The sequence below is a fragment of the Euphorbia lathyris genome, chromosome 1 (assembly GCF_963576675.1).
Source record: "Euphorbia lathyris chromosome 1, ddEupLath1.1, whole genome shotgun sequence".
Lineage (NCBI taxonomy): Eukaryota > Viridiplantae > Streptophyta > Magnoliopsida > Malpighiales > Euphorbiaceae > Euphorbia > Euphorbia lathyris.
This window is the reverse complement of record NC_088910.1, coordinates 98,178,529-98,201,584: the sequence shown is the minus strand read 5'-3', so window position 1 is coordinate 98,201,584 and position 23,056 is coordinate 98,178,529. Positions and strand designations below refer to the sequence as shown.

The 23,056-nt window shown below is 36.2% G+C and overlaps 2 protein-coding genes and 1 long non-coding RNA gene across 3 annotated transcripts; all 3 read right to left on the bottom strand.

The window, feature by feature from the left end:
- Positions 1-6,880: 6,880 nt before the first annotated feature.
- On the bottom strand, positions 6,881-12,667 carry LOC136208394 (uncharacterized). The gene is made up of 2 exons (XR_010677109.1): positions 12,560-12,667; positions 6,881-7,275 (listed from the first exon to the last, which is right to left on the bottom strand). It is a non-coding gene; the product is annotated as an uncharacterized lncRNA (long non-coding RNA).
- On the bottom strand, positions 9,596-12,534 carry LOC136208389 (exocyst complex component EXO70E2-like). Its single transcript, XM_065999244.1, has one exon. It carries the CDS (start codon positions 11,707-11,709, stop codon positions 9,697-9,699), a length of 2,013 nt encoding a protein of 670 aa, XP_065855316.1. The 5' UTR covers positions 11,710-12,534; the 3' UTR covers positions 9,596-9,696.
- Positions 12,668-14,191: 1,524 nt separating the features above from the next.
- LOC136208383 (exocyst complex component EXO70E2-like) lies at positions 14,192-17,097 on the bottom strand. The gene is made up of 2 exons (XM_065999232.1): positions 16,877-17,097; positions 14,192-16,542 (listed from the first exon to the last, which is right to left on the bottom strand). The coding sequence occupies exon 2, from the start codon at positions 16,335-16,337 to the stop codon at positions 14,373-14,375; it is 1,965 nt and encodes a 654-aa protein (XP_065855304.1). The 5' UTR covers positions 16,338-16,542; positions 16,877-17,097; the 3' UTR covers positions 14,192-14,372.
- Between the last annotated feature and the right edge of the window lie 5,959 nt (positions 17,098-23,056).

Here is a 23,056-nt window from a genome sequence, read left to right as displayed (position 1 = left end):
AGGGACCAAATACTTATGATTTAGTCCCTAAGTTCCTAAAGCTATGATTTTTGCCTATGAATGGTTGTTTGGGGGTTTATGTTGAAACTTGTAAATATGTTCTAACTCTTCCATTTTTGGTCTATTCCTCAGAAACTATGGGACGGAAAGACAAAGCTAAGGTCGTCGTCGAGAATGAAGCCGAATCTGAGGTCGAGTTCGACGAAAGCCTCCAAGCTAAGTATGATCCACCCTTTGGTGTTATTGATGAACGTGAGGGAATATTGTACGATAGGTTTTCCAAGTAAGACCTTGCCACACACATAGTTGTTGATCAAACTTATTTATCGAGTATAGGTTTAAAGAAGGATTTCAATGAAATCCTCAAATTCCACGGCTGGTATAGACTAGCCACCAAACAGACTCCAGTTTATCACAACTTTACCATGGAATTCTTGACCACTTGGAAAAAAGAGCTACCCTTGGGCGGTGGGAAACACTCTTTTAGACTAAACGGTAAACCCTACCGTCTCGATGGCACCACACTAGCAGCCCTAATAGGAGTTTATAACGACCCAGAGGCAATCTCAGACTTTGAGAAGCCTATAACAAAAGATATAGCTTGGGAATAACTCACAAGCATATCAGACTTTAACTCCCAGACTGCTAGCCCAGTCGCTTTCCTAGACCCACTTCTCAATCTTGTTCACAAATTTGTGGCCCACAACTTATTGGGCAAAAACGAGAGCAATAAAGTCTCAAAGACGGAATTGCTCATACTATGGTGCGTGGCCAACCACAAACACGTGGACAATATCAAGACCATATTTGAAGGCTTCTCAAGCCAAACAAGTAGAAAACGCGGTTCCCTAGGCCTTGGGCACTTAGTTACCAACCTACTTGAGAGCCAATTCAAAAATTTGGACAATCCCGAAATTGCTATTTACCCCACTTTGCTCAACTCCAAGTTTTTGGGGAAATCTACTTTTCAAGAAGTCTTAAACAGGAACCCAACCGGAGGAGGAAGCTCTAGCACAGGGGGAAGAAAAAGAGCACGAGTTCCACAACAGCAAAGGGACGAAGAACCTGAGGAAGAAGAACCTGTGACAGCAGGAGACCAAAGGGAACACCAAGCGTCGGGGACGGAGGCCCAGTTCCAAGCCATCAACACTATGATGGCAGAAATGCGAGATCTTAACCTACGGACCTTTAACACTGTTCAGCAGATGGACCAACGGTTCACCAACTTTGAGCAGAACATGGACCGAAGGCTTTCGGGTCTTGAATACGTAGCAGCAGACTACTGCGAGCGCTACAACATGCCTTGGCCATACCCCCGGCCGATCAGTAAGTTGTCGTCTCCACCCTAACTCTTTACACTCGTGCTTCATGATTTGTGATGCAATGTTGGAACTTATTGCATGTTTTAGTGTGAGGAGGAGAGGTAGACAAACTTACAAAAATTGTATAAATTTTAAATTTTTGTTCCGTCGTGTCTAGTTTAGTTTAGCGTTTTTTTAGGTTTTGTTTATGTTTTTGCATGTTTAGGACCTAAAACCGTGAACCTCCTTCGAATCTAAACTTCGTTATTTGTCTTTGAGGGCTGAGAACCGAATCTATAATTGCATGACAACTAGTTTAGGCGTAGGACACAACTCTTGTATCTGTAAAAGCATGAGCTACAGTTTGCATTTAGACCCTACTTTTGAAGAAATGCTAAAATCATTACTTAGGTAGATAACTTAAGAATTGAAGGCATGTGATATTAAACTTGAGTTTGGGGAAAACTAGTAAACACAAAATTGAAACCCAAAGAATTGTGAGCTGAATTTGAGCCTAAGAGCGAACATCAAAAAGCTCTTTTTCTTGACATTTTTGTGTGAATGCTTTGACTTGTGGAAGATTACAGATTTTGCACCTAATACTGTGTTGAACCTACATGCAATGATTTGAGATGATAAACGATGAATCAGCCTCATTAGAATTAATCCTTTTCTTTACCTTATTTTTTCTTTTTCATCCACTCTAGGAAGCCCCTTTGAGCCGATATTTTTGTAGTTTGTAGATTTTTCTTTCGTTCTAACCCGTTTTTTTTGCAAACCACAACTTGGTTCGCTATTTAACCTTTGTTTTTGCGAAGCTCGAAATTGAGCCTTTGCTTTCTTCTAGCGCTTTACCTTTGTTTATGGCATTTCAGTAGCAAGCCAAAAGGCTAAGAAGTGAATGAGCATCACTACCCCAAAAAGAAAAAGAGAAAAACAGAAACAGAAAAATAAAAGAAAAGAGACGAACAAAAGGGGAAAAACTTCATTCCCCAGTTCCTAAAAATCAAAAACGTCTCAAGAAAACATCCCAAAAGAAAAAAAAAATAAGGGATGAATAAAAAAGCTCAGTCACTTCGTATTTGCTAAAGCCATTTTAACTTTGTTTTTGTAGCGCTAGAACTTTTAACCCTTGTTGTACCTTTAACCCTCTAACCACATTACAACCCCAATTAGAGGCTGTTTTTGATATCATCGGAGTCATATAGCATAGTAGAGGAACTCGGATGAACGTGCAAAATCAACGTAATCCTAAGCAAGAACATAAGCCGAGAGTAAACACTTTAGCCACCAAAATTGTGTGAATGAGTGAACTACCTATGGTGAGGTGTTTTACTTAGCGATCCCCTTAAACTCGTTTAATTGAACATGTGTCCATTTGCTTAAAACTATGACCCATGATAATTGAAATGCGGCTTTTGGATATCGTGTCTCTACTTTGTATTTCCGAATGCATGTAATTACAGATGCTCGAAGTTGTGTCAAGCACCTAGTCAAACCGGGAGGTTTTCTAGCTTGCTTGTGATGGCGGGTTTAGTTTTTAGTTTACTTGGGGACAAGTAAAGTTTTAAGTGCGAGGAGGTTTGATAGGGGTCAAAAACCCCTATCTTTGGGTACGGTTTTAGGACGGGTTTTAGAGTTATTTGGTTAATAAGCGAGCAATTCTCGCATTTAAATGCTTTTGTGTGAGTTAGTTAGGAATTGGAAACGTTCTATTTACTTTTCGTCGTTTAGGCTCGTTTTATGATCAATTTAGGCAAATACGGCCGAAATAGCATGCATAGTAGAATTCCGTTATCTTTTGAAGCTAATTGGTCCGTCAAAAGTCGCACCAAACGAAGCGTTTGCTCAAAATAGGCGATTGACGGATCAATTTGGCTTTTGGACTAATGTTTTCCGGAGTTTTTATGCGTGTGCAGGTGTGACCTCGGACGAAAAAGGACTTAGAGGACACTCGGCGAGATTCGAGCACGCTCCGGGCGAAAACGCTCGGCGAGCAGGGCCCCGTGGGCCATTTCTGCTCGCCGAGCAGGCCGCCAGAGGCCTGCTCGGCGAGCAGCCTTCCCTGCTCGCCGAGCAGCCTTCCCTGCTCGGCGAGCAGCCCTGCGGGAATTGGTCAAAAAGACCAATTCCGCCCCCACGAAGCCACGTTCGGCCCCACGTCTTCCTACACCAACAAGGACACGAAAATAGGTCAAAACGATGCCCGAGACGCGTCTATAAATAGGATTTTTCCATTGTAAATTAGATATCTTTTTCCTTTGTAATTTTCTTAGCTTTCCACCTTAGAAATCCTCTCCACCTCCTCCATATCCTTCAAAATTCCATTGAAGACACCTCCGAAGCTCCGTTCACCGAGGATTGCTCAAGTTTCATCCTTAAATCCTAGAAAGACGCCTGCATTGGTAGACAGGTTCCCTGAAAGGGATTTTTCTTCTTTTATATTCTGTCTAGCCTCTGATACATGCTATGAATTCTAGGTTTATTGTAACTTCGTGACAATATTTCCATCTTTGATATATAATATAGTTTTTGTTTATTCAATTGTTTTGATGTTTTAATCTTTGTCTTACGCTTTGTATGATTGGTTTAACTCATTCGATAATCCCAAAATTAGGTTGGCACATATTGCGAGCTGAATCTGACCTAGTCAGTGCCTATAGGATTGACGACCCTATAGAAGATTAAGCACAAATTACTGAGCCTTAGAGCTAGTTTCGGCCTTACAAGGGAATCACGAACTAGGGACTTTAGGAGGATAGGTCGGGTTAATCGCCTTGGACACAAGTGACTTAGTTTCAATTCAATTGCTTAAACATTCTATCATTGTTATCATCGTATCCCTTCATGTTCATTCAGTTAATTGCATTGGTAAAAGATCAATTAGGGGTAGAGTAACTTAGTTAGGCGTAGAATAACTCAGTTAGAATTAGATAACTTAGCTAGGATTAGCATAATTCAACCTAGGAGTAGATTAATTTAAACAAACCAACTCAAAACCCCATAAGCCTAGATAACATCCGAGACCGAGTAGCTTGATACTTGCAGAAATAAATCCTGTGGACGATAACCTGGACTTAAACCAGAAATTTATTACTTGATAACGACGGGGTACACTTATCCCTTAGTGAGTTCTCATCTCTAACGTAGGTGAGGGCGCATCAGTAACTCCTCATTGGGTTCGGACCCTATCTTTCTTATTGTTTCTCATTAAGTGGGAGCTGTGAGCGTGCCTTTGGGATCCGGGACAGTTCTTGGTCCACATGTCCGCCTAGACAGCTCCCAAAGAAGCTTTCTTCGATGTTAAGCCTTCTCACTTCAACTCTTATGGGCTTAATGAACTTAGGCCCAAATGCTAGATTCAGGCCTTAAATTATTGTTTAAGCGTTTCAGGCCCATATATTTGCTACCGTATCAGATGTTCCCCCCAAGACGCAAGAAAGTCCTTTAGGGCTTCTTCTTTTTAATGGAAGCATCACTCATTGGTCACGTCTCACATTAATGACATCATCCTAATGCCACACACAACCGTTTTCCTTAAATCTCATCATTAAGGAGTGCTTTGATTACCCCTAGAATAATAAAGAGTAAACACGCTTCATCATCTTTCTTCTGCTATAAATTCCAAAAGAAAAGCATTTTTCAACTTTTTCTGTTTTTCTGCTCTTGCATTTGTAGACTTGTAAGTTCTTTTGCTTTTCTTTTCTTTTTTTAATTCCTTTATTTTCTTTATTCGAATGGCTCCCAAATCTTCAAAAACCGCTCAGAAGAAAGTTTTCCAATCAAAACATGCTAATGTTGAGAAAGTTGTGAAACCTCACAAGATGAATCACATGGTTCCCAATCAACCATCAACCCTAACTGTTACATGCCTTAGATCAATTAAGGAGGAGCATGCTTGGCTCCGGAGAATGACCATCTCCCTCCCTCAAAGTAATGAGAGGGCTCATCTTCCCCCATCCTCAATGAAACTAGGCATATTCACTTAATATTTAGAATGGGAGATGTGATTTCCTCTTCCCGAAGGTGTAGTGGCTGTTGTGAATAAGTTCGCCATGTGCCCTTGTCAAATTACTCCGAATGCATGGCTTGAACTTCTCATTTCAATAAAGTTCGCGAATACCTAAATGTTGAATTGACCGAACCATTATTTCGGAACTTCTAGTGTCCCACAAAGAAGACAAACGAGGACATGGTTTATTGGGCGCTTTCTTATCGAAGATGACCCTTCTTGAATGAGAAGGTCCAAAGCGTGAAATAATTTAAACCGAAGTGGTTCTGAGTGGAATTGAATAGAGTCGATTTGAAAAATTCCTACGTTCGGGGATTTCCCTTTGTCACGAAATGAAATGAAACTCCCACTCTGAAGTCCTCCTGGAAACCCAATAGAGCGGTAAGCCCTGAAGAAGAAGTGGGAGCCAAAAGGATTGGTGCATACACACTTCAGTGGAAGTATCAGGATATGATATAAGTGATCCGAACTGGCGGATACACCACCTTTTTCAACAAAACCAAAGGAATCACATATCTAGGATAAAAAATATTTGCCTCTGTAGAAGGTGACTTTCTTTTCATTCTTATAATTTATGTTTTCATTTTCTTTGATGCAGGTGATTCTGACTAATGTCTACTCTTTGTGATCAAATCGTAGCTCTTGCAGGCCGAACAAGCAATGATGAATCATTCAGTTGGCCAAGTTGTGGCTGAAGAGATGCATGCTTCTGTAGAAACTCAACTGATCTCACCGCTAGAAATTCAACTGAACACTGCCGGAACTTCTTCCATTGCCAATACTGCTTCAACACCTCCCCTATTAGTTACCAACAAGTAATAAAGGGAAAGTATATTATCGTCTCCACGGGGATAAGACGGTTAAAAGCCAAAAATATTCTTATAAAACAGCAAGTTCTTAGAACGGTGAGTTGGGTGACTTAAAGTTAAAGTTTGGATAACTAAAACTAAACACAAGATAAAAGGAAATTAAATAAAACAGAACAGTTAATAAACATGCAAGATAAAGTTGGGATAATTCAAAATAAGAGAGAACAGGCCAGAAGCGTAGCTAGACAGCTAGTGAACAAGCGAACTCCTCATTAATGAACGATATTATACACATAGACCCAACGTATCTTCCAAAGATCCTTTAAAATCATGCAAACTAGTTTCCTTTGTGTTTACATAAGCATTAAGAACAAGAAAGCATTTTAACTTTAAGGTAAAAACCCTTGGCACATTGTTAATTGTGTCTCCAACCTTAAGCAATGTGTGCTAGATGGTGTTTCCATCTCTTAACCCGAGTCTCCTCGCAATTATTCGACTAACATATAGGCTAGCTAGACCTATAATGAGTTATGGAACCAAAAAGCAATCATCAAAAGATATTTACGTTTACATTAGGGGAGGAATCACTTATATCCATCAGCGTAAGACTGGCTTCAGCCCGTTGAGTGACTACTCACTCATACTCATACTCGAAACACAAAATATATTTGAAGAAAACATGCAATGATAACAGATTAAAGTATTAGATCACTAAGAATCTAACTAAAATTCAGCAAATACAAAAGCCTAAGCTTAAAAGATAGCTAAAAAGTTTTATCCTCTAGCTTCTTAGCAAGGAGTTATATAAAGAGTACCAGAAAATAATAAAGAAAAGCTAATAAAAAAAACAAGTGAAAAAGTCAGCAATTGAGAACAGTCTTCTAACGAAACAGAACAACCTGCAAAACAAGACAAACAGTCTTTGGGAAAAAACATATGTAGCACATAGACAAACTGCTTAAAAAAGATAAAAGTTCAGCTTTCTATGTGCCACAAAGGACACATGCAACAACTATTTGTTCAGATTTCATTACATCAGCTTTGAAACTCCACATTTCTGATTTCCAAATGTGCCTCACGTGACCTCTCTTTCTCTCTCCTGGTTTGACCGTTCTTGACTCTTTGCGAACAAGCAGAAGCACCAGAGAACAACCTGCACAGATAAGGCAATTTATAAGACTTTATAGATAATAATTGGTTCATTTTGGTTCTAATTCGAGTCTATTCTCCATTAATAGATAAGTATGAATTGCACTTATCATTACCACTGAAGATACCCAAGCTCTTCCCTTTACTTTTTCTCCCTAAGCTATCCGAACCATCTAGACCTTGATTGAGGACCAATGTACTCAAAGAGGCCTGCGCAAACCAAACTCAAAGCCAAATGCTCAAAAATTCCTTCTACTAGCGCAAAAAGTGCTTCTTCCTACTCTAATTGGAATGTGTCTAACACTGAAGAAATGATGCGAATAGAAGAGATGAGTATGGAAAAGCTAGAAGGGCCCAAATCCCTTTTGCCGAAGGCTACCACTTTGATGAGATTGAAGTAATGGACTTAGAGGAGCCGGTGACAAAGAAACTTAAAGCTTACAAAGAGGAGAGAGCTCGAAGAAAATCAAGTTAAAAAATACTTCACCCCCAGAGTAAGCCTAGAGACTGTTAATCAATTCACAGACGAAGTGAGCTTGGAGATGCTAGAGACCTTCGCCAAAAATGATTGCCCGGAGGTATTAATGACATCTAATTTCGCACCATTCATCCTTTCTTTTAACATTTTTTAATCCTTCATCCTTTCTTTTAACATTTTTTAATCCTTCGTGCTTTGGGGAACGCTCATCTTTGCATATCCCTAGCATCATAGAGGACATTGCCTGTCTATCAGTGATGCCGAACGATGCTGAGTTCTTTGAACATTTATCTGCGTATGCAGCTGCTCGAGAAACGCCAGAACACAAAGTTGCTGTAAGTTTTCCCTCTTGCATTTATCTTACTTATTTATTCCCCAAATTCTGCTTACATTTTTTTGCTTTCAGGGCTTGTCTGCTACCACTCTGCTGGTTGAGCAATATCAAAATTTGGCTGCTAAGTACCATAAGCAACAAGAGGAAATTGCTAACCAGACCTCTATTACTACTGAAACTCTTAAAGAGTTAGATAATGTAAGAGGTGAACTGGCTGAAGCAAAAAATTTGAAATTGTTCGTGCTGCAGTGGCCAAAGAAAAACATCAAGAGAAACATGCTCTGCAGCAAGCAAAAGTGCCATAGATTTGGAACAAGTGATTCGTGATAATTCAGAAACAGGTGAAAAATCTGCAAACTTTACAAACTGATCATGACTTGCTAACAAAAAATGCAGATAACCATGTGAGAATAAGGAATAAGTTTGCGGCTGACATTTATGCTCTTAAAGAGAGATGTGCAAAATGGAAACTACTTTGGCCACCTCAAAATCTGAAGCTACTCAAGAGAAAGATAAGGCTGAACTGGCTAACAAAGGATTGATGTTAGCCCAAAGTTCCAATGTTGCTTTGTGCAAAAAATTTGAATCCTTAGAGGCAGAGAAGTTTATTGTCGAAGTTACCTTCGCGCAAACAATAAAAAATCTAAAGGAACATATGAACACAACCTTGGCTCAGGTTACCGAAGAAGGTAAAACATTAGGACTTAGCCGATCGCTGAAGTTCAAAGTTGTGTTTCTTCGGACCTTAAGGTGGATTTATCCTGATGCTGACTTTGATTTCTGGGTAAAACTTTTCCCATCCAAAGATTCTGAAAATGTCCCTGAAGCTCCTTTGCCAGGAGTATTCCCTGATCCTTTTTAACTTCTTGCCTTTATTGTAATTTTATCTTTCGAAAATGGGTAGATCACATTTTGGTAGCATTTTGGGAAAGAAGGGAGGTCTGCTTTGGTTCTCATTCGTCCAGGGTTTCCTAGGATTCCTTTCTCAGGATTTAGGCCAGTATGAATATATATAGAAGGGATGTTCTTTGTTTAAGTTAGGTGGTGGTGTTTTGAAGGAACAAGTGTTTGCGTGGTTTGGTTGAATGAATTTGAGCATGGTCGAGAAGGACTTACTAATCATCTCCTCTAAGGATTGTTGAGAGCTGATCTGGACATGGTGAATCGAATCCATACGCTGCTGGTCAGCGACTTCAACGTCATGCATCTGATGTTGTATCATTTGCAGCTGAGCTGAGTAGCGGTGGCTTCCGCTTGCTCCTGGATCTGAGCATTCAACGCCTTGATTTGTTGTTCAATAGTCTCCATGAATTTCTTATGTGCAGCTCGAGTTCTTTTTGCAGCCTTACTGACCATTCATTTAGGAGGAAGAAGAAGAATTATTGATATTGATTACTGACCATTCATTTAGGAGGAAGAAGAAGAATTATTGATATTGATTCTCATAGATAGCTGGCATGAGATAGCATCAGAGGAGAAACCAGTGACAAGCTAAACATTTAGACAGATTCATTAGCATGGAAACACCTCTTTTATATAAAAAAATATAACTTATACGATTACAATAGCAGAAGAGTTTCTGCTGTAAAAATATTTCAATACAACCTATTTTATCATCTCCTGTGAGGATTCTGCAATGATTTTTGACAACCCTGGAACAGATCACCCAAATACCTCTCTAAATCATCTGCAGTGTGTTTTATGTGCTCATCACTTATGTGAGCGTTATATCTTCCGACGAATGTTCGGTATGCCTGAATCACCTTAACAGACGTCGATATATGCAAATCTTCTCGAAGCTGCTGGTCAGGTATTATCCATGCTGTCTGAGTCCGGTAAACCTCCTCAAAAGCAAGGTTAAACTTTATGACAAGGGATTCCAAGACTGAATCCGACTTGCAAATTCCTTCAACCCTCAACAGAGCTAGAACTGAACTCCAAGCAGCTCTTTCATAGTTCATTGCGTGCTGTTGGAACTTCCGGTTGTGCATTCGTATCCAGTTATCGCCAATTATATGCCTAAGCACCGAATTATTTATCTTTTGAGTCATATAATGTATGTTGTTCATCAAAAAAATGTGCTGCAAGGAAGGATCTTTGTATAACTTGGCCTTATCATCAAGATTGCACACTAGAATCGAAGCAACCGATCGAAAGTGGCGAGCCATTGGGGAAACATCATTTCTACTTCCATTTCTGTTTTCCTCTTCTGTAGGTGGACTCAGGTCCGGGGACAACAAAACAGGATCCTCTCCATTTTCATCCCTGAGTAGAAAATTAAGGGTCTCGCGATAGTCTGCAAGTGTGTTGATATAGTTCATGACATACCGAGTCAGATGGTGAATTCCACCTCCCGGGAAAGGATTTAACGACACACTTGTTGCGATGGACATCTCGAATTCGTGGAATGCAGTCAGGGGCGGACCGACAGCATGGCTTATGGGGGAAGGATTTTGGCCCCCGTCAAAATCCCCAGAAGCCCTATCAAGCCAGCCCAGGAAAATTGTTAAAGTTTTTCCCCCGCCCCGTAACTTTATCCTGCGCCCGCCCCTAAATGCAGTCTTAACAGAGTCCCCCAATCGCTTTAGAACCTCACGACAGTCAGTTCTAACACAAAACCCAGCATCATCCGAGTATAAAGAGTCTATATCTGGAAAAAGATCTGCAAGAACCTCATACATATCAAAAATAGGAAATAGCTTCTCTGGTTTGTGAGGTCCCATAGATATAGCATCGCCAAAAATCAATAGCTGTAAAATTGAACCCTTTAAAGCCTCAGCAAAACAAACCAGATTAACTGTTCCAAGGTCTCCAAAAATTTGTTCGATGAGATATTTCTCGCTAGCAAGATACACCCGCACGAACATCTTCATAGCTCTTACCCACCTTTTGATCTTGGAATTCAAGCTTCTCCATTCCAATTTCAGCACATCCTCAATGCTCAGTTTCTCCATTTCAAGGATAAAGAGACACTCATCCAAGGCATCTCTTCTCACACTAATATAGGCCTGAGAGCATTCGTGGCCGTACTTGGAGATGAACATTAAATTTGCAATGCATCTAAGATCAGAAATTACTTCTGGATGAACCAAATCAATGATGAATTCCTCTGAATTTCTGCTAACACTATCTCTATTAATTGATTTCTCAACCGAGTTATCCCCAAGAGAGATTACTGAGCTGAAATCTATAGTATCCTCTGCACTAGAACGGAAAGACACCCGTTCTGGCTCAAAAGGTTGTCTGTTTCGGAGAAGAATGTGCTTAAACTCTTCCTCAAGCCTTGTCATTGCAATTTGAAGGATGTCATGAGACCTCTGCAACAGTTCCTTTTCCCTGCAATCCTTATTATTCGAAGACAATGCCTCCAATTTTTCCACAAACTTTCTTGCTTCATCAGCTGCATTTAGATATTGAGTAGCTTCATCAAGACTTGAATCCCAAATCATAGACTGATCCGTTTCCCAACTCATAATCTTCTCCTGAACAACATTTAGCTGCTTTTCAATCTCAGTTATTCCCTCAACCTCGTTCACGTTTTCATGGATTATACTTATGTGTTTTGCAGCAGCAATCAAGTCTTCTTCTCGTTCCAGTTCAGGAATCACATAGCCACAATCCCCCATGGATAAAGAATGAACAAAAACCAATTCCCAAACTGAACTCTTTTGATTGGTCAACAATCAAGATTGACCTCAGATTTCAAACTTGCTCCACTAATTTTCTTTCCTGCTGTGCTAGTAGAGTCCCAGAATTAGCATTTCAATCCCCCAAAATCAGGGTATGAGATGCTTATTGTCTTGGTTCGAAATTCAAGCCCAGATGGTGGGAAATAAAAAAATTGATCAAGAAAAGAGATAGAAACAACCGAAAAGCTTGAGACAAACATAATTCAGGTAGTCAACAAGAATCATGATATAGTGAATATTGTCTATAACAGCATAACTACTAAAACAACTCCAACCTAAACTAGAAACACACTAAGAATAACATTAAATAGAATCCCAAAAGCTGAAGATCAGATCTTAACAGTTAAAAAGGAAAACGTGCAGAGATGAGAAAAAGGTTTTATAGAGTTGCTTGCTGCCAGAAAGTAAGACAGAAATAAAATATAGAATTAAGACACGATACACACCTGAAAAGCCTGAGGAAGATCTGAAGAAAAGAAAGGAGTAAGCTTTGAGAAGTTGGAAGTTTGAGGTAGAAAGGTCAATGAATGAAAAATGAAATTTCTAGGATCCTCTTTACTGTACCTTTCAAAATTGCAAGCGGAAACAGAGATATGGTCCCCAATATAAATTACTTTCAAATTTAATATGAGTAGTAGTGAAAAAATACAGACAAATGACATGTGATTCTATTCCAATTCACACCCTAATTTCACTTTTTAGCCCTAAAACATCCCCAATATAACGGAAATACCTAATCTTTTCCTTATTATATACAAAGGACAAATACAAAAGTTATGAAACATACCTTTAGTTATCCAGAAACTTGTTCCATTCGCAATTTGATATAACTGAAGGAAGAAGCAACTTGATTTCATTCAGTTCGATATATGCATGCTGGAAATCAATAGCAACTAGTAAAATTATTTCTGAAATTGATCCAACTTACTAACATTAAATATAAAATAGCTCTTTCCTATCAATTTTTATTGGTAAAATTGCACAATTTTAAAGGTAAGAGTAAAATCGTTCCTAAGTATTTATGCACCTTTAATCCTTTTTGTTTCTATGTCAAATACAGAGAAGAAAAATACTTGAAATTTGGGGATTTCTTTTCTTGCTCCACTAATTTCCTTTCCTGCTGTGCTAGTAGATTCCCAGAATTAGCATTCAATCCCACAAAATCAGGGTATGAGATGCTTAATGTCTTGATTGGAAATTCAAGCCCAGATGCTGGCAAATAAAAAAATTGATCAAGGAAAGAGATAGAAAACAACCGAAAGCTTGACACAAACATAATTCAGGTAGTCAACAAGAATCATGATATAGTGACTGACTATTGTCTATAACAGCATAACTACTAAAACAACTCCAAGCTAAACTAGAAACACACTAAGAATAACATTGAATAGAATCCCAAAAGCTGAAGATCAGATCATAACAGTTAAAAAGGAAAACGTGCAGAGATGAGAAAAGGGTTCTATAGAGTTGCTTGCTGCCATAAAGTAAGACAGAAATAAAATATAGAATTGAGACACGAAACACGAAACACACCTTAAAAGGCCTGAGGAAGATCTGAAGAAAAGAAAGGAGTAAGCTTTGAGAAGTTGGAAGTTTGAGGTAGAAAGGTCAATGAATAAAAAATGAAATTTCTAGGATCCTCTTTACTGTACCTTTCAAAATTGCAAGTGTTAACAGAGATATGGTCCCCAATATAAATTACTTTTCAAATTTAATATGAGAAGTAGAGAAAAAATACAGACAAATGACATGTGATTCTATTCCAATTCACACCCTAATTTCACTTTTTAACCCTAAAACATCCCCAATATAACGGAAATACCTAATCTTTTCCTTATTATATACAAAGGACAAATACAAAAGTTATGAAACATACCTTTAGTTATCCAGAAACTTGTTCAATTCGCAATTGATACTACTGAAGGAAGAAGCAACTTGATTTCATTCAATTCGATATATGCATGCTGGAAATCAATAGCAACTAGTAGAATTATTTCTGAGATTGATCCAACTTGCTAACATTAAGTATAAAATAGCTCTTTCCTACCAATTTTTATTAGTAAAATTGTACAATTTTAAAGGTAAGAGTAAAATTGTTCCTAAGGTATTTATGCACCTTTAATCCTTTTTGTCATTATGCCAAATACAGAGAAGAAAAATACTTGAAATTTGGGGATTTCTTTTCTTGCTCAACCTTCAACACGAAAAGTAAGAAAGAATTGTCAAGTTTAAAGTGTGAATGATAGGTTTGATAGAAAGTGTTAGGGTGGCGAGGGAAAAAAAATGGACAGTCAATGGTAATAATAATAAAAAAATATCAAGTTATATAGACTAAATTGTTTATTCAACTTGATTCCAAAAAAAAATGGTTTTAAAAACTATTAAATTGAAATTCCAAACAAAACCAAAAAAGAAAGGCTAGAGACAACAAATATACCAATTGAGTTGAATGATATAACAAGCTAATTACCCTTTGGATGCAAGACAGACAGATCCTTAGCATGGAAACAGCTGTTTTATTATTAGGGCTATAATGTGATTACAGTAGCAGAAGAGTTTCTGCTGTAAATATATTTCAATACAACCTATATCTTATGTTATCATCTCCTATGAAGATTCTGCAATGATTTTTGAGAACCCTGGAACAGATCACACAAAAAGCTCTCTAAATCATCTGCACTGTGTTTTATGTGCTTGTCACTTATGTGATTGCTATGTCTTCCAACGAATGTTCGATACGCCTGGATCACCTTAACAGACGTCGATATCTGCAAATCTTCTCGAAGCTGCTGGTCAGGTATTATCCATGCTGTCTGAGTCCGGTAAACATCCTCGAAAGCAAGGTTAAAGTTTCGAAACCTCTCCTTCAGAAGGGATTTCGAGACAGAATCCGAGTTGCAATTTCCTTCATCCCTCAACAGCGCTAGAACTGAACTCCAAGCAGCTCTTTCATAGTTCATCGCGTGCTGTTGGAACTTCCAGTTGTGCTTTCGTATCCAGTCATCCCCGAATATATGCCTAAGCACCGAATTCTTTATCTTTTGAGTCATATAATGCACGTTGTTCATCAAGAAAATGTGCTGCAAGGAAGGATCTTTGTATAACTTGGCCTTATCATCAAGGTTGCACTCCAGAATTGAAGCAACTGATCGAAAGTGGCGAGCCATTGGGGAATCATCTTTTCTGCTTCCATTTCTGCTTTCTTCTTCTGCAGGCGGACTCATATCCGGGGACAACAAAACAGGATCCTCTCCATTATCATCTCTGAGTAGAAAATTAAGGGTCTCGCGATAGTCTGTAAGCGTGTTGATATAGTTCATGACATACCGAGTCAAATGGTGAATTCCACCTCCAGGGAAAGGATTTAAGGACACACTTGTTGCGATGGCATTCTGGAATTCGTGGAATGCAGTCTTAACAGAGTCCCCCAATCGCCTTAGAACCTCACGACAATCAGTTCTAACACAAAAACCAGCATCATCTGAGTATAAAGAGTCTATATCAGGAAGAAGATCTGCAAGAACCTCATACATATCTAGAATAGGAAATAGCTTCTCCGGTTTGTGAGGTCCGATAGATACAGCATCGCCAAAATTCAATAGCTGTAAAATTGAACCCTTTGAAGCCTCAGCAAAATAAACCAGATTAACTGTTCCAAGCTCTCCAAAAATTTGCTCGGTGAGATATTTCTCGCTAGCAAGATACACCCGCACAAACATCTTCATCGCTCTCACCCACCTTTTGATCTTGGAATTCAAGCTTCCCCACTCCAATTTCAGCACATCTTCAATGCTCAGTTTCTCCATTTCAAGGATAAAGAGACACTCATCCAAGGCATCTCTTCTCACACTAATATAGGCCTGAGAACATTCGTGGCCGTAATTGGAGATGAACATTAAATTTGCAATGCATCTGAGATCAGAAATGACTTCTGGATGAACCAAATCAATGATGAATTCCTCTGAATTTCTGCTAAGACTATCTCTATTGATTGATTCCTCAACCGAGTCATCCCCAAGAGAGATTACTGAGCTGAAATCTGCAGTATCCTCTTCACTAGAACGGAAAGACACATGTTCTGGCTCAAAAGGTTGTCTGTTTTGGAGAAGAATATGCTTGAACTCTTCCTCAAGCCTTGCCATTGCAATTTGAAGGATGTCATGAGACCTCTGCAACAGTTCCTTTTCCCCGCTATCCTTATCATTCGAAGACAATGTCTCCAACCTTTCCACAAACTTTCTTGCTTCATCAGCTGCATTTAGATATTGAGCAGCTTCATCAAGACCTGAATCCCAAATCATAGACTGATCTGTTTCCCAACTCATAATCTTCTCCTGAACAACATTTAGCTGCTTTTCAATATCAGTTATTCCCTCAACCTCGTTCACATCTTCATCCTTGATACTTATGTTAGACAATCGAGTGCCAAGGTCTGCTAAAATTTTCTTAGCATCATCAGTGAGGTTCTTCTTTGATTCCAACGCCCTTGCAATGTGTTTTGCAGCAGCAATCAAGTCTTCTTCTCGTTCCATTTCAGGAATGACATACCCACAATCCCCACCCATGGATAAATTAAAGAATGAACAAAAACAAATCTCAAACTGAACCCTTTTGATTGGTCAACAATCAAAATTGACCTCAGATTCAAACTTGCTCCTCCAATTTCCTTTCCTGCTGTGCTAGTAGAATCCCAGAATTAGCTTCTCAATCCCGCAAAATAAGGCATCAGGTGCTTAATTTCTTGATTGGAAATTCAAGCCCAGATGGTAACTGTTGAAAAGGGGAAACTAAAATTGATCAACGAAAGAGATCGAAAACAATCGAAAAGCTTGAAACAAACACAATTTAGGTAGTCAAGAAGAATCAGGATTCGTGACTATTGTCTATTACAGCATAACTAGTAAAACAACTCCAAGCTAAACTAGAAACCCACTAAGAATAACATTAAATAGAACCCCAAAAGCTGAAGATCAGATATAGCAGTAAAAAAAGGAAACCGTACAGGGATGAGAAAAGGGTTTTATAGAGTTGGTTGCTGCCATAAAGTAAGACAAAATAGAGGTGAAGACAGAAATAAAATATAGAAGTGAGAGAGGAAACACACCTGAAAAGGCTGAGGAAGATCTGAAGGAAAGAAAGGAAGGAGTAAGCTTTGAGAAGTTGGAAGTTGAGGAAGAAAGGTCCGATGAATAGAAAGAAAACCCAGATGAGGTTCCTACTTTGAAGTTTCAGAAAATTGAATAATTTTGTTTGATTTAGGGGCTACAATCCCTATGGCGGATCTCTTCCTTTTTCAAGGGAGCTCATCTGCTTTTAATTAAAGTCCTGTTGGTTATTTTGTGACTTCTTGACTATACAAAATTCATGGTCCAACCAATCAATACATGTACGTGCCAGTCAACATGTATGGCTTCTTTCTTCTTATTTTTTTATTTTTTTATTTTTTTCATTTTCTTTTAATTTTTATTCAACAATTTTGTAGAAATGTTATTATTATTATTTTTTTTTTTTAAGAAGAAGCAAGCATTATTGTTTTTTAATAGTTTATCCGATTTTGTTTGGTTCGATAATCATCGAACACCCTCTCTTAATTAAAACTGTTTACATATGCTTGTTAAGCCCAAAATATACCTAAAATAACATCGATATTTACCTCAGTTTTGTATTAAAATTATGTTGATTACGTTCATTCAGAATACTTTTACGTCTATATTTGTTTCTATTATGCAAGGTAATTAATTATTTGGTAAAATCCAAATAGGAGCTAAAACGGAGCAAAAACGAGAGGAAAATCATATTTACGAGCTAAAAACACGTGCAAGATCAAAAGATCGATACGAGGAGTTGGGAAGCAGTCGGGAGCGGGAGCATAAGTCCCTGTCGCGACCGAGATTCCCAATATCTCGGTCGCGACACGCTCACTTCAGCACCGGAAATATGTTTTCGTCAGCAATCTCCCTCAAGCCCCAGGTCGCGACTGAGATTCTAATAATCTCAGTTGAGACAACGAAGATCCTGTACAGTTTTCACATGTTTTTATTCCAAACAACGTATCCATTCATCCGGATATAGGCATCTCTTCACCAACGGACACATCTCTTCAAACATACCTCTTGGAATATTATAAATAGATGAAGAAGTTTCAGAATTAGTGGTGCAATGTTGATTATTTCAATGTTGTTATGTTGGTAGTTCTAGTTCATAGTTTGGTTACACAAACTTGTTATAAAGTTACAAGTTTGTGTAAATAGTTTAAGACACAATATGTAGTTATTATTGTTGTCGTTTATAGTTCAAGTTTGGTTCGAAGATAAGTTGCATTCTGGTAGTAGACGATCCATCTCTATTTCGATATTCAATGAGAGGAACTAACGGCTGAAGCGCAAAAGGGTCTGACAAACCTACGGAGTTTGAGGGAAAGATTGACAACCCGGAACTCAAAGATTTCGTCAAAATGCTATCCATGTTTCTTCTTCTTTGTTAACTTGATTCGATCCATAATCAATTAATAATATATCTTTTCAATTCAATACATTCTTCCTGTTGTTATTTTGATATTGTTCTGACAAAATGATTTTCAAAATGATAAATTTGTGTTTTTATTAAAACGTTTCATACAATTAAATTTACAAAGAAACTTTGTTGAACACTTGAAAGAATTAGTTTTTATGGAAGATATGATCGTTAGGTCGGCTTATCGGATATAAATACCAATTTTATTAAGGTAGAAATCTGCTCCGATCCAGAGAGATTTCTACAGTTCAAAGCCTATTAATTGTGTTAATCGATAAATTGTTACATCTTAATAATCTTATCAAAGTTATAAGTTGTTTTCTTGCTTTGTGTAAACAAGTCTCGAATTCTACTTTAACCTAAACTTAATCTCTACATGTTGTAATCTTAACTATAACCAAAATTAGGATTAGAAACCAATTTAAACCATTTCAAACCATAAACGTTTTCCTATAAACTTTGAGAAGACGAATGTAATAAAGACAATAAATTCTAATCAAATTATCATATGTTCCCTGTGGGATCGATATTTTATTACTACAAGCGAAACCGTGCACTTGCGGAAATCGCCTAACAATGCTAGGATTCAAATTCAAGATCTAGTTAAACGATTTAAAGTCATTAACTATTCAAACCAATCTTAATTGGTGGAAAAAATAAGTATTGTTGATTTAATTTTTCCCGATCCCATTTTCCTTTTAATTTGGATTTTTTACCTTTTAATTTGGATTTTTTAGGGAAATAATAGAAAACTACCCCACATTAATTAAAATAATAGACACCAGAAAAAATTTGTTAAAAAAATCTGTTTCAGAGTAAATCTAGTTAACGGTAGATCATATACCAGACCCATCTAAAAAAACAAAAAAAAAAAAAAAACATTTTCACATAAAAAATCATAATTAGATATAAAATTATAATTAAATCATATTAAAGTTAATTTTTTAAGATAAATTAATTTTAAATATATCAATTTTTTTCTATATATCACAAATAAAGTATGATTTTATACTTTAATTTAAAAAAATTCTAGATCCCAATTTATAAATTTTAAACTTTCAAAAATATATCCTACATACATAATTTATAAATATTACTTTTTAAAATATAAGAAAACAAACATACATTTAAAAAAAAGTTATTGTTCAATCCCTTTAGATACATAATTTTTGGTCTGGATACTTTTTAAAATACATTTAACAAACATACATTCAAAAATATATCCTACATACATAATTTATAAACATAATTTCGTCCTATACTCCCATTTCACAATGAATCATAGATACATCACTTCTGCCAAATTGTAAAACTTTGTGATCATCTCATAATTCAAGGGATTCTGAATCGAATTAAGAGATTCGTTAGACAACTCTTGCGAAATAAAATCGAAAACAAATAATATTATTAAAAATATTCTAAGATTTAGAAGACCTCTGTCCTATCCATTAGACAATGGACGCTTAAAGTATCCAAACTAACATTATGCGGTCTTTACGAGTATGATGAACCTGTACATTCAATACGACGCCATAATATAAAAGATATTGCCTACAACTCTGGTTGGAGTAGCCTAAGAATAGTACAAGGAGTTGGCTATAGAATTCGTTAACTCATTTTGACACTAAAAAGATCAATTTGTGGCAAGATTTGTGGGAGCAATGAAAGCTCGAGAATAGCACAAGCCTTCATGACGCTCGCCAACGGAGTACAAAGCAACTTTGTGATTATTTAACTTGGTTTCTGGAATGGTGTTCTTTATTAAATCTTTGAACTTGGAGGTGACTACGGACACTCTAGCCAAAGGAATCATTTATGAGCCATTACGACAAAAGTACTACACTGGTCCACCTCGTACCTTCGAGGAATTAATGACCATGGGACAAAGCTTTATCCATTATAATGACAGCAAGCGCCCCACATATTATGTGGAGCAGAACAATACAAAATTCACATAGACTTTGCCTAGGATGACAAAGGAAAGCAAATAGATGACATAAGAGAATAGTATGAACAGAGATATAATTCCTCAAATTCAAACAAATGCTGAAAGAATTCATTGTAGTCTGGTTCATCCCTACTGAAGATACTTGATGTTTTGACTAAGATATTCTCAAGTTCTCGATTTAATCTTTTTCGTGATCTTCTTATGCTTAGTTATTATCACCGGCTTGAGAGGGTGAGCCATAATTATCCAACTTTGTCTTTATCTCTTTATTCTGTTATTATATATCATCTATTAAGATTGTAATAACATTTCTTATTCTAATTTTATCTTTTTTCTTGAATATGACTCACCTTGTATTTATTTTTGAAAAATCTCTATACAACTCAATTAAGGAAATACAATATACATTTAATTCTAGTCTTTACTCATTAATACAACTAATCACAATAATAAACAACTATTAACTAATAATTAAATCAATTAAGTCTTAAGAGTTTTTGCGTATGCTAAATCTTTTCATTTGAAATCTAGTTTAAATAACTATAAAAAATTTCTTAATTCAATTTTCATCGTATTCAAATTCGGTTCATTTATAAATCGAACTGAATATAATCGAGCTTTTATTAAGCAAAACATTACATCAATTATAAACAACTCGATTCATTTACAACCTAACAGGACATGCTGAGGAATGAAAATGATTTTGTAATGAATTATTGTTATTTGTTTTCTTTGCCTTGAACCAAGAGGAAATATTAGATTAATTTAATTTTTTAAAGGAATTAGACTAGTTATGTAATGGGAATAGAAGAAATTAATTTATCAAGTTTGAAATGAGGTCCTTTGATGATGTCATGCTGACGAAGAAATCAATAACCTTATTGAAAATGGTCAAAATATCAAAAATATCACTCCAATCTTAATTCACCTCCTTCTATACACATTTCTTCATATTTTTTAATATCCCCGCAATCAGAGCTATTCAGGGGCAGAGTCTGGGGCCCGGGCCCCTCCGGCCGCCGGAACTTCTATAGTCATGAGTAGTTTCGGCCCCCTACTATTAGAGAGTGTTTGTTTCAGTTTTTCGAATGAGCGTTTAGCGTTTTACTCCAAACCGTAGGAAATATAGCGTTAGTTAGGTTTATATAACCGCATCATTTAACATTTTCTCTGAAAACTGCAGTGTTTTGGAACGTTTCACGAAAAGCTTCTATTTGGAGCTTTTTATAAACAGTTGTTTGCAGTTAGTTGTTATTGACAGAATTATCCTTCTTATTTCCAGAAAATATGTTTATTCCTTAACATTATTTATATTTCTACAACATAATTACCGGGAAACAAATTTTATTGCGTTCAATAAATTTTTTATTTTCTTATAAAGATTATTTTTATTAATTTGTGTAACACATTTTTTATTTTATAATATGATAAGGTGCAAAAATACCCTAATATTGTCTTTTGTACAAGTTGGACAAAAAATTTCCGATATTTCATCGAATTTATAAATATTAATTTTCAATTTTATTATTAAATCATAAAAAAATATGAAATATCTTTTTTAGAACTACTGGTATGTGCAATTGGTGTATAATAAGAAATAAAATATCTATGTTTTCTAATAATATCTGAAATCGACCCAACTTGCCAATGTTAGAGCTAAAATTGTTCTTAACTACCAGCGTTATGGGTAAAATTGCACCATTTTAGATATTAAGAGTAAAATTATTTCTAGTTGTAAACGTTATGTGCATTTTTTCACATTTTTCCTTTTATAATTTCATCGTTGATTAATTTTAAACATGTTCATTTTAGACATTTTAAATCCGAACAGCAATAGTTCAATATAATTTTACCAAACACTAGTAATTAAACAGCTAATAACAAACAACTAACATCAACAGCTAACTGCAAACAGCTAACAGCTGAACTAAACAAACCCTTAGTAATAGTATATATAGAATCTATGTACTAATATTTTATTGTTTAAAATTAGATGAGATTGTTAAAAGCATTTGCTTTTTTTTTAAAGGTCCTAGTTTCAATTCTCTCAACCTCAATTTATTTTAGAAAGTGTTTATTTATTTAAAATTTATTTTTCAATAATTATAAAACTATGTTATCATTATTAATTAATTGATTTATTTTCATAGCACTTTTGAACTCATTTTGATTATGCATTTTCCATTAAAAAAATAATTTTTTATTTTTAAGACTCAAACAACTTAATTTCTAAATTAAATTTTAAAATTTTAAAACTAAAAATAAAAAAATGTAAAAATATTATATTTTTTTTAGAAACTAGCATTGAACTAATAAAAAAAATTAAATATATTCCATTACGTGTTAGCCTGGTCCAAAATTCAAAATTTCAATATTTTGGACTTATTAGGCACTCCCTAAATCCAAATTTCTAATTTTTTTAGGCATATTAGGTCTCTTTAAATTCAAATTTCTAATTTTTTGACCTGTTAGGTCTTTCTAAATCCAAATTTCTATTTTTTTTACCTGTTAGGCCTCCATAAATCCAAATTTTCTAATTTTTTTGGCCTAATAGGCCATCTGAAATCAAATTTTTTAATTTTTTTACATATTAGGCCATCCGTAAATCCATTTTTTTTAATGTTAGGACTATTAAACGAAATCTAGCTATTTTTGAGAAATTGTACATTAATACTTAAAATTGGTTCTTGACCATTCAAATTATAACACGCATATATACAAAAAAAAAGCATGTTCGATTTAGCAAAAAAAAAAAAAAATCTGAACGCACGTGTAAAATCGGTCCCCCAACCGAGTAATTATGTATTCACCACTGAAGCTATT

Excerpts from the sequence above, each read along its gene's own strand:
- LOC136208389 (XM_065999244.1), bottom strand. The coding sequence starts at position 11,709 with ATGGGGGATTGTGGCTATGTGATTCCTGAACTGGAACGAGAAGAAGAC.
- LOC136208383 (XM_065999232.1), bottom strand. The coding sequence starts at position 16,337 with ATGGGTGGGGATTGTGGGTATGTCATTCCTGAAATGGAACGAGAAGAA.